This window comes from Sabethes cyaneus, chromosome 3 (genome assembly GCF_943734655.1).
Source record: "Sabethes cyaneus chromosome 3, idSabCyanKW18_F2, whole genome shotgun sequence".
NCBI lineage: Eukaryota > Metazoa > Arthropoda > Insecta > Diptera > Culicidae > Sabethes > Sabethes cyaneus.
Window position 1 is genome coordinate 61212558 of NC_071355.1, and position 12071 is coordinate 61224628.

Sequence of the window (12071 nt, forward strand, 5' to 3'; positions counted from 1 at the left end):
ATTAGGGCCACTTCCATTTGATATTGCCGATTCGCTAAAATTTCTAAAATCAAAAATTCAATAGAATTTTGATATTCAAGTTTTCACATGGTCCAACTAACGAACGCTCAATTAGTGAATCATTGCTGTATATTACATCACAACCTTTTGCATTCTTTGGTAAATGACAAAGGTAATGAAAGTATACCAAAAATATTCGATCTCACTCTAATACAGTTTCTGTTTTGACGTAGGACTACGTCTTTGTTTACTATACTGGGACTGGGTAGCACTTTGTAAAAACGAAAAATAGAAGTGTAACGTTTGAATGAAATATTTCAAACGCTAATAGCTACTATACTACTGAACGAAACATAACAGTTAATATGTCGTTGGATAGATAAAATGTCCAGCAATTTTATAGTAACATATTAATAATAATTTTTTATACGCTAAATAGTGAACATGTGTGTAAAGTTTTAAGGTCGAATTTTCCCATGCATTTCCCTTGTGATCGCCTAGCTTCACAGGCACGGACGACAATTAGATACACCAAAGGATTTGGATCCAAATGATAACCTTTGAGACCACTTTGTAAGCCACACCCCTTTTCCAATCCAATTGGCTATTGACGGCAACACCGACCCCGAAGACAAGCGGAATCAGCGGGCAATGGCCAACGTGAATCCCACATGATGCACTTTACGTTACATTTTGCATTATCCCCATCGCAGACATGCGAAATTGTTCGATAGCTTGCTCAATCAGTGTCGGACAATCATTTAAGCAGCAGCAGCCGATATGGTTTCCTCCACCACCTACACTAGCTGCAGCTACACGCTACACACAAGTAGCAGCGGCAGGGCCAGTGACTATAAAATGGTACACTTGGTTCGCCGCCTGCTCATTTATCGCACGAACGCACTGACGGACGGTCAGTATTTTATTTATCATCGACGGCTATCGGACACTGAAGGCAAATGGAAACGGATCGACTGACGGGCAGCAAATTCAGCAGCAGGCCGTTGTGGTCTTAAACAGTTCTTATAAGAACTATAGTAATTGAAGAATGGAAAGATTTTTCTACACTTTTTAAAATGGTTAACGTTTCATTTTGCGTTATACCATGGTAACATGGGAAATGCTTGCTCAATCAGCGTCGGATAATCATTTGAGCAGCAGCAGCAGCAGTCGATCTGGTTTCCCCAACCACCTACACTAGCTTATAAAGTGGCAGCGGCAGTGCCAGTGACTTTAAAATAGCACACTTGGTTCGCCGTCTGCTCTGCTCATTTATCGCACGATCACACTGACGGACGGTCAGTATTTACCATCGACGGCTATTGGTGGCGAATCCAACGGCATTTATAATGAGTATTATATGACACAGTCCTACGTCACCATTTCGTACAACCCTTAGAGCTGTATACCTTGTAGTTTTTTAACCTGGTTTAGTTCCAATCCAACCACTGAATAAAATAATGTTTTCGGAGAATAAACAAACGTTTGCGGGTTGTCATCAGTGTATTGCTAATAGCGGGGTTGAAACCTAGTTGAAACTGTAGAAAAATCCAGAGCAAACCCGATGTCTAAAAAGTTCAACCTAAGGTGAAAATAAGTTCAACCTGAGTGAAAAAATAAACGTTTTGACAGCCGTTCGATTGGAACTAGGGCGAACCTAGGGTAAACCTTAGCAAAAACAAAAACGCTACAAGTGTTGTTACAGAATTATACCCACGAACTTAACCAGGCATGTGACTCATTTAACATTTGGACCGCGATTGCACCGAATGTTGATTGTATTTTGCCTCAAGATCAAATGCCCTCCCTTAAAGAAGCCCTTTTTGCCTTTAGCTTTTGGCTCACCACAAAAAGGACAGCCATAGGCAACGTATTTACAAAAAGACTCGCCCACAGAAAATTTCATGGCGGAAAGGTCTTGTATTGCGTTGAAGTCAACGATCAAGCTGAGGTACTCTGGTTAGACAGTGATACTCTTCCTGATAAAGATGGAGCGTCAAGCAAAAGCCAAGCTGAAACGGGCCTTCTTATAATCGATAATATTTCGCAGTAGACAAGATTACTACTTAAGGAACATTTTTCTTGTATAGCAGCTTATCAAACGCTTGTTCCATTGGTTTGAGCTATACAATAGTTGAATAAACTGCTGTTAAACAAAAATATTTGTTGGGTACGGACAGAAGAATTAAACTAAATAACATATTGATGAGCGTAGTACAGCTACCTTGTACGTTAGCTTTTCCCCTAATTTGTTTATTGGTAGCTGGATAAATCAAGTTTAATTGTTTAATTGTTTATTACTTGTTGGAAAAAGTTGAAAATAGAATTAGCACCATGCATTTATGTTTGTTGAATTTTGCGTAAGAAAAATGTCATCGTGGACTAACAAGGGGGGATAGGGGTTAAGTCAATATCCTCGGTTGTCCACGGAGAAGGGCAGGGGGGTTGAAAATTGGTATTTTTCTGTCCACGTTAGATCTGGACGCCCCCTCTGTGATTTAGATCACATTTGTCGCATGTCGCAGCTATCGCCGCATGCAAAGATCGCGATCCGTTCAGATCATGACAAACAGTGAATCTTCAGCTTTAATAACAAAATTTTGTTCTTATAACAACTCGTAGCAGTCGATCGCAGTGTTAAATTTCACTTAGCTGCAAGAAAAAAGGTTAGCAATCATGCTTCTTACGCCGAGGACCGGGGTTCAAATCCCAACCCCGCAGAAGTCACGAATGACCTAAGCTGTTAAATTGATTATAATCTACCGTTGTTCACGTTGTTTGTATTGAGATTCGCGCCCTGCACACAACCGATCGTCTGCATCTGTTATATTTCTCAACGCAACCCAGGTAACCAATAAGCATTTCCAATGCAATTTAACTGCAAGCCAATAAGCATTTAAGTTGCCTTAAATACTACTTAAATGCTATTTTGGCAAAATATGCGGCTACTTTACTGCTAGCCTTCTTATAGTGCTGACAATGCTTATTTGCAGCTAGTTACCGACAAGAAGTATTTAAATAGAATTGTGGATGCCAATTTACAACAGTTATGCAGTCAAAAGGCTGATAAACAGCAACCTGCAGTATAAAACGCCAGGGATGCTAATAAACGATTCATTTACTGCTTATACTAATGCTTATTGGTTACCTGGGAATCAATCAATGCACATGATCTGCACAGGTTTGTCATAATCTGTACAGATCGCGACAAAGTATTTATCGCTGACAAGTAGTAATATCAAATGAATCTGAATCTGAACGCTAGAATCGATTAACCGCTTGATTTATTATAGTAATTTAGTATTTGAAAATTTACCAAATCAATTATTTTCCACCACAAACACGCTACAAAACTGATATTTTGTCGAGCCACAAACCAGAAAACCTAAATTTTAATTTTGCGGTTGTATCGCGGTTATCTTCTGAGCGCGTTACCACCGTCGCAGCAGGAGGATTTATTATGAGCGCCGCAATATCTAAAACTGAACCATTATAGTTCAGCCACAGGTTAAATAAAATCAGTTATAAAAGCGTTTGACTATTTTCCTATTTTAAAACTATTTTCCCTAATCCCTTTGTATATGACGGAACGAAACAGCAACATTGCCGCTCCTTCTCTTTCTTACTACAGTAATTTCAGTTGGTCGAAGTTTTATGCAAACTGCGGAGTCCCGTTTATTGGGAAATATAATAAATTCTTTGAGTGTTTATATTTATTAGGAACATTTTCGTCTGAGTAAAAACTGGTCTCAGTTTATGAGTTATTTTTTACAGCGTGTAGCGCAAAGAAAACGTCAAATTTATTCGGGTTGTTTTTCTACTCGCTATTCTTCGTTATCATTTTCGTATTTCATTTGTTTCGTGGCCGATCAAGGTTTGGTTCTGGGAAAAATAACGTTTATGGTTTATATGGTAGCTTTAGCGATCGAGTTTATATCGTGTGATATTTGGCTTTTCAATAGAGTTTCGTGTGCAACTTCAATAGACTATCCGTTCAGTGCCGTTATCAGTAGTAGAAAACAAAAGCAATCAGTAAATTGCGATTAATTGCAATGACCTTTGTATCGCTACGCTTTGGAAAGGCATTTCATCTGCCGGTTAGGTAATATTCTGTTCTATTTTTTTCTTAACTAATTTAATACCTATATGATTTCGATCAAGGTCAGCACTGCAGAATGTTGTCTGATAGTTAGATGCATGAACTATGCTGTGCTGTGGCCCTGGGTCTTTTCGAAAACAAAACCAAATATTTTGCGTATTAACGATTGGCTTATTTTTTGTTTTCTTATTCTCAAAATCGTAGGACGTTTTCCACAAGCTCGGTGCTTGCTCGCGATGGTTCGTCGGAATCATGGCTCAGCAAACTGCTGGTCCGCAAGATTGAGCCGACCAAAGAGTCCCACAGCAGGATGCTGAGTGACAAAGAGATTATCTACGAACTTCACACGCACAATATACGGCCGGATTCCGTAGCCCAATATCTCGATAATTAGTAAGTAAAATGGACTTGTTCGTGGACTGTTTAACTCTATTTTCAGTTGGTTGGTGCTCAATTGGAGGTTGGCAAACAAATCGTTATCTTATCAGTGATGGTGACGATAATGACGTTAAACGAGCTTAGTATTAGATTTACTGTGCACAACCACTATCGGAGATTGAGTGCATCACGCAATATGCATATTTTCGTTTTCTTGTGATGCACTTAGTTATATATAAGTAAAACATTCATTAGTTAAATAAGTCTTTTAAAATAAAAATATTCTAGTGATTCTTATAGCTTACTATTTATCATAACATTTGGAAATAAGTTTTCCGTTAGAAAAGGGACATGTGGAATTTTTTATCTGATCAAACTTTATTGCAGCAAGAAATCCTTGGAAATCGTGTCATCGAAAAAAAATTTAACAATAGAACTGATCGGATCTTGGAGTGTTGATGTTGGCGATTTGGATCAGTGTTTGCATCTTTGGCGCTACACTGGTGGATTTGAAATGGTGGATCAAAGCAAGAAAACCCTACACAACGATCCGGTAAGACTGATATACCATTCAGTAGCCGTTTTCATTAGCAATTAATTATTTTCTCGATTGTCATCTATGCAGGACTATGTCAAGCTAACTCAAGAACGGGGTACGTTCCTACGATCTCGTCATTTGCAATATCTGTTGGCATTTAGCTATTGGCCTCAGCTGGCTTTGCGAAAAGATAAAAACATCTACGAAATACGATCCTATCGTTTGAAGCCGGGCACCATGATCGAATGGGGCAACAACTGGGCTCGGGCGATCAATTACCGCCAAAATAATGATGAAGCCTTTGCAGGCTTCTTTTCTCAAATTGGTCGCTTGTATAATGTGCATCACATTTGGTGTAAATGAATTATTTGAGTGTTGATTAGCGTTATGCTAAGCATATTTCTTTCAGGCTATAAGGATCTTCTATCGCGCAAGGAAACACGAGAGTCGGCGTGGAGATCGCCTGGATGGGACGAATGTGTTGCATACACTGTCCCGTTGATCCGAGAAATGCACTGCCGGATCTTGATTCCGACTGAGTTTTCCCCTACAAAGTAAAGCATGAACAACGGACAGTAAATCCTTGAAATATCGAAGCTGAACCGGAATGTTAACTGCATTAATGTATTGTGGAACTTTCTTCAAACGTATAGCATTTATATTACCCTAATGGAGGACGGGTTTACGCGAAACTATATTGCATTTGAAGCAGCATACGAAACAAAATAAGGTTTAAAAGTTATGTAAAAGTTTAAGTTGGCTTTGTAATCCCATTATTAGTTTTTCTTAGCTTTGTTTTGAAAATGTCGAAAATATATCAAATCTGTGTAGAGTTCTTACGTCAACTTATTTTTGATCCAAATTGCCAGCCTTACGATTTAAAACAAAAACCATATGTATGTGAATTAGGTACATAGTTTTATTCAACCACTTCAATAGCTTATTGGGCCATTCCCGAGCTTCGTTCGATTCGTTTTCTGATAATACCCTTAACGTTCGCGTCCACTTTTTCCAGCGGGCTGTCGATTCGTGCTGAATGTTCAATCCTCTGGACAGCACCGATCTCTGCCTGACTCGAAACCATATTAGTAACCAAACAATCCCCTCGACTTCCGACCCGTCCGATTCGGCCTATCCTATGGATGTAGTCGGCTGCGTACAGTGGGAAATCGTAGTTAATTACATGAGCAGCGCGGGTCGTATCTAATCCTCGACTGGCAACGTCCGTAGTTGAAAGTACATTTATTTCACCTTGCTGGAACTTCTCAAACTGACCCAGGCGAAGCTTTAGCAAAATGTCTCCGTTTAGATTCACGCAGGGAATATTGGCTTCATTGAGGTACATGGAAACAAAATCACACGTTGGTGTTTTATTGCTGAAAATTATCGTTGGGCGTCGACGATTTGTATCTTTGCGCACCAGATCAAGCAGCATGTTTTCCCGGTCTGTTTTCTTCACTCTCATAAATCGTTGCGTTACATGCGACATAAGCCGATGTAGATTTGGACTAACAACTTCCTCCATGGTTTCAACGTTCAAGATCTGTTCTAACAGTTCTGTCATATTGGAAGGCATCGTTGCTGCCGCTAGTACCAACTGTGTTCCTTGAATGTTATCTCCTAGTTCATACAAGTGATTTTTGTGAAACGGAAATCGTTTCATCAAATACAACAGTTTAGAATTGAAACTATCATCAAGAAGTGTATCCGCCTCATCTAATACCACCCATCGTACCTGATCTGTTTTATAGATACCGCACGTTATAAGCTTACTCAATGCTCCGAAACTCGAAACAAGCACATCAATTTCTTCGAAATGTGGATTCATCATCTGTTGCTTGGTTCGACCACCTAGCAAAACTCTGGACTTAATTCCGGTTCCTTCGACCAGACTTTCTATCACTCGTCCAATTTGCTGTGCTAGTTCTCTACCTGGAGTCATAATCAAAACTAACGGTGAGTTAAATTCCCTCGGTCGTTCGTGGAGTTCTCGTTGCAGGATTTGTTCCATTATTGGAGCCAAATAAGTGTACGTTTTTCCACAGCCCGTTTCAGCCGCCAACAAAACGTGGCTCCCAGTCAGTACAGCTGGGATTCCTTCAGCCTGGTAGGCGGTTGGATATAGAACGCCCTTTTCCTTTAGATTCGCTATCAGCTGCTGCCGGATTCCCAGTTGGGCAAACGAAACATTACTCAAAGCGTGTGCTTCAAAGGGTGGCTTGATAGGGTGCAATGTAAAAAAATCGCCAACAGATCTCCTGTGTCGCCAACCAGCCGAAGCCAGATCCACCTCTCCAAATTTCTTACCTTGTCCACTGAGTGCACCTAGCTGATCAACGAACAGATTGAATTGAGTCCTTTTTCCCGTAATCACTGGCAAGCGCTTGTTAGTGGCCAAACTTGCAGTTGCAAAACCCGCGCGTTGGCATCGTATGAATTTTACTGTCTTCAACATTTTCATTTCATTACTACGTATTTTGCACGCGGTGTGTTAATAAACAACGATGGTTGCGATCTAGTGATAAACTGTACAGAACTCCTGCCTGAGTATGATTATCGTCTTCTGTTTTGAGTACGTAATTCGTAGACAAAGTCAACCGGGATGCCAGATGTAAGAGAAATCGTTTTGTATTTACTGTATTTACCTTTATGTGCCCCTTTTGCACACTGGACAGCTGCAACAGAACAAGGCAAAAATAACGAGTTTCCAACAGTTGTAATCACAATACGCACCAATAAAAACTTGGATAAAAAAGTTACCTCTGATCAGGCCTTTGGTTATTTAGCTTACTGCAAAGCAAAGCCGACCCAAGTAACAATTTCAGGCTGATCAAACGCTTACGCTCTTATAGCTGATTTTATTCAACCTGTGGTTGAACCTAGGGCTGAACTATGGCTCAGTTTTAGACAAAAAAGCCTTTTTGAGCTCTTAAACCACTAATATGTACTGTCAATTCTATTTTGAGAACGAGAAATAGTTTTGCAATGCTTTTCCAGTCGCCTAATCAACGTTTGATCAACCTTTATGCAGCCAATAAATATTCTAATTTTAAAGTGGAACGCATCACTTTTTATTGATTTTGCTATGGCGTCTTATAATTTCGAATAACTTATATTCGTATTATATGCAGGCTAATTAAAAATGCATGTCATCTTTTCTTTCGGGAACTGAACCGCCATCTTCAGATCCGCAAGTATGTACTCACTGTATGATCCCCTTCTGCATCTGCAGGACTGACAGTAAAAATACCTTTACACCTGAAGCCGTCTATAATATCGATAACTGACATATTTTTGCTGCCAGCCAAATTGCGAGATTTTAAGATTTGACTATGTGCTATGAGTTGAATAAAAGCTTGGTAGTAGTTTGTAAAGCCACTTTAATACCCTTGAGCAGCTTTATTGTAGTTTGAAAGCAGAGCACACTTAAAAAGTTCGGTAAAATTTTCCAAAATTTAAACAGCTAAACTTCCGGTAAAAATTTCAATTAGTAACGTTTGAAATCATAAAAATTTTACCGAACGTTCAGCTGTTTAGATTTCGGTCAAATTTTACCGAATTCGGTGCTTTTTTTATGTGTGTGAGCATAATGAAAGTTTCTGCTGACACCAGGGCTTGAAAAGGGATCGCAAGTTGAATGTGACTGCCGTGAATGCGAACTTTCCGCATTCAAACTCCGCTTTTTGAACGATCATTTGACTGTTTTTTCAATCCAGTCAATCTCCCGCTTGCGCTGCTGCCGTCTTACAATTCATGCGGCATCTCTGTAGAAGCAAACAGTCAATCTCCCGTTTTGCTTTGCGCTTTGAGAATATAAACTGCAAACTGACTGGAAGCATACGGTGACGTATTTTTTCGTTTCTCTTTTTGTCTCCAAATCGGCTGCTCACAGTAATAGTTTGTCACCCGGACGTCGGACCGACGCAAGCAAAATATTCGTTTGTATTGGACGGAGTCCGACCGACTTCTTCCATGCACATGTAGTGGTTGTTTTTTTGTAGTATTGAATCATACGATTATGCGGTTGCTTTTCGTTAGCGTGGTGATTGCCAGTCATTTGACTGTTTTGCAGTCATTCGCTGCTCCAAACGGTAAAGGTAACTTGATCGAAACGAAAATGTCAAAAAGCGTTCATTCTGTTGCGTGCATTCGGCGTTTGACTGAGCAAACTGCCAGTTGTTTTATGCATAGCGTTCGTATTCCACCTCTAAACGGACGGTGTGAACTTGAATGCGCGTTGGTGTGACTGCGGTAGAAAAAAAGGATCGGTCGAAGCCCTGGCTGACACATAAAACCACTTTAACACCTTTAAGTAGCCGTAAAATGATTGGATGTTTATGGCTGTTTAGAAAAATCCGCTATTAGGCATGTTTATTGGGGGATTAATTGAGAGGGAGCTGGTTTGAAAAATTTAAAACAGCTTGTTCAAACACCATTTAAGTGCTTACCCAGGTAACCAATAAGCATTATCAGCAGTAAATCAATCGCTTATTAGCATCCCAAGTAACAATTTGGGGTTTTTACACACTTATGATGGCATTTAGGAGCAAAATTGGTCTGCAAAACCGTCAGAAAAGTACAATAAAGCCCACATTGTTACTTGGGTTGGGACATCTGGGATTTTATACAGCACGTTGCTGTAATATTAGCTTTTTGACTGAGTAACTGTTGTAAATTGGCATGCAAAATTCTATTTTAAATCAAGCATTGTCAGCATTATAAGAGGGTTAGCAGTAAAATGGCCATATATTTTGCCAAAGTAGCAATTAAGGTGACATGTAAATCGCACTGGTAATGCTTATTGGTTACCTGGGTACTTGATGAAGCTTTGATCGCCCTAAACCAACTAAACAGACTAAATGTCTGGAACACATGAACATATTTTTCATTTCCATATACGTGTTTGACACTCGACCCACAAACCTTTTCGGACAAAATCATTTCTCGGGAAGCTGAGGATTAATGTCGTGTTAGTTTCGTATTTCCTACGGCAATGAAAGCCGTATACTTGCACAATTTTCAATTGCGCAACGTACCATTATGCAGACGAGACATGAAACGGAAGATCAATTTTTTTTTAAATATACAATAATAATCTCTGTGCTATAATTACCTTTATTAAGTTGTACGCCGGAAAGTTATTGTCAAAAATTGAACAGAAATTTACGCAAAAATATCCGGGGTTGCATAAATAACCGCAAACACAAAATAACAGAAATAACAAATTCACGGTGCAATCGTATGGCTGTTTGAATTTTCACACGTTACACACAAAAATTCAATATGACTGTTTATAGTACCTGCAATATAAATATGGCTTGCTACTCAAGGTCTTCAAAAGACCGTTATTAAAAAAGAAAATAGGCCATTAAATGGCAAACGCCAGTTGGTTTGCACCGTGCACCCTCGCTGGAATGACCTTCCTTAATCTGAACATTTTTAATCTGAACCCCGTTGGTATGAATGCGCTCACGTTAAAAACTGATCAAGCGTCATTCACAATTGACGGTTAAGTTGACAGGGCAAATTGAAAAAAGACAAAAAACCTTAATACGTTTCCTCTTGCCCAGCAGCATTGGCAATATAGCTCATATGCAACTTATCTCTCTCTAACACTCAAAATAGACCATTCCTGTCGAGCAAATTTCCTCTTCTACAATCTGGATGTTCAGAATTCGCGCATATTCGACATGTTTTCAAAACGATTGTTTTTGTTAAATCAAACCAACAAGGTCATAGGGTGCGCGCCTCGCCCGTTTGTGAAAATAAATAGAGTTACCAAATATTCAGATTAAAAATAAATTCGCTTGGTCTGAACGGGGTGTTTTTCATATTAGCGGAGGTTGAGTGTACTACCATCCTTGACCTGAGCCTATTAAAAAAAAAATCGCAGCTATTGATCTTTTATACAACACTCATCATGCAACACCTCAAATTACGCTAGTATTTAAAAGCTATATCAACGGAAATCAGATCTACTACCTAGCACCACGTTGGTTATATCTGGACTAGTTCAGGGGATTTCCGGAAACGTCCAGGCAAGTGGCCATAGTATCGTACATGAACCAAAACTTATCCTACGACACCTTAAAACACTCTAGAATTTAAAAACTAGATCGATAGAACCCAAATCTGCTATTTTGTCACTTTGTTTAGGTCTGGATATGTTTGAGGGACTCCGAGAACCCGTAGCAAACGACCAGTTTCGCACATGAACAACGACTTATGATACACCTTAAATCACACTAAAACTCCCAAAAGATCCCAAGTAAGCAAAATAAAGTACCTGAAACCCGTACTGTGGTATATTTTTTATAATAAAATTACGTCGGGAATTGTCCATTGTGGTCCTAGGTCGTGCCACAGTGTGTTATTGTACTTCCCTTAAGAGTTCCCGGAGTTCCCCAAACGTGTTCAGATATGATCAACGTGACCCTAGATAGTAGATTTGGCGTCCATTGATCTAGTTTTATAATTTTAGTATCATTTCAGGTGTCGCACGATTAGTTTTCAGTGCTTGCACATGTGAATATTGCTACCGTAAAAGTCGTTGGTTGGACTGGGATAAGTAGAAACTCATTAACATTAATTTATGACACGTTTTGTCCTGATGTGGAATTATAATTCCACTGTAAATAGAACATCTTGTAGATGTACACTGAGAAAACTTTTCGTATAATATCTATGTGTTTCACACATAGATTTTTTCCAAGTGCTCAATAAATGAACTTTATGTGCCAAACAGTTACCATTTATGTGTTTTTAAAATTTACCTTTAAAATTTGCACATACTTTTCATATGCATATAGTTTTCATGTGTACTACTGGGCGGATTGTGTTTATATGTGGCACATAATAATCATAAGGATTTTCATATGGAAATTTTCCATTAGTTATGTGCGGATTATTTTGAGTGTAGAATACGTTTCTAAAGGGAACAGATTTTGACAGCTGATTTTTTAATGCTGGCAGGCTGGCACTTCGTTGACATTTTCTTTTGCCTGCATCATGAATACAATCTTTTTAACGAAACGATTGCAACGCTGTCTTTAGTAT

At 39.1% G+C, this 12071-nt stretch overlaps 2 protein-coding genes across 2 annotated transcripts; one reads left to right on the forward strand and one right to left on the reverse strand.

The window, feature by feature from the left end:
• Window positions 1–3852: 3852 nt before the first annotated feature.
• On the forward strand, window positions 3853–5850 carry LOC128741114 (protein NipSnap). The gene is made up of 5 exons (XM_053836692.1): window positions 3853–4102; window positions 4304–4492; window positions 4865–5030; window positions 5103–5370; window positions 5425–5850. The coding sequence occupies exons 1-5, from the start codon at window positions 4053–4055 to the stop codon at window positions 5571–5573; spliced, it is 822 nt and encodes a 273-aa protein (XP_053692667.1). The 5' UTR covers window positions 3853–4052; the 3' UTR covers window positions 5574–5850.
• A 72-nt stretch (window positions 5851–5922) lies between these two features.
• On the reverse strand, window positions 5923–7498 carry LOC128743273 (probable ATP-dependent RNA helicase DDX28). The gene has a single exon (XM_053839818.1). The coding sequence runs from the start codon at window positions 7474–7476 to the stop codon at window positions 5956–5958; it is 1521 nt and encodes a 506-aa protein (XP_053695793.1). The 5' UTR covers window positions 7477–7498; the 3' UTR covers window positions 5923–5955.
• Window positions 7499–12071: the final 4573 nt, after the last annotated feature.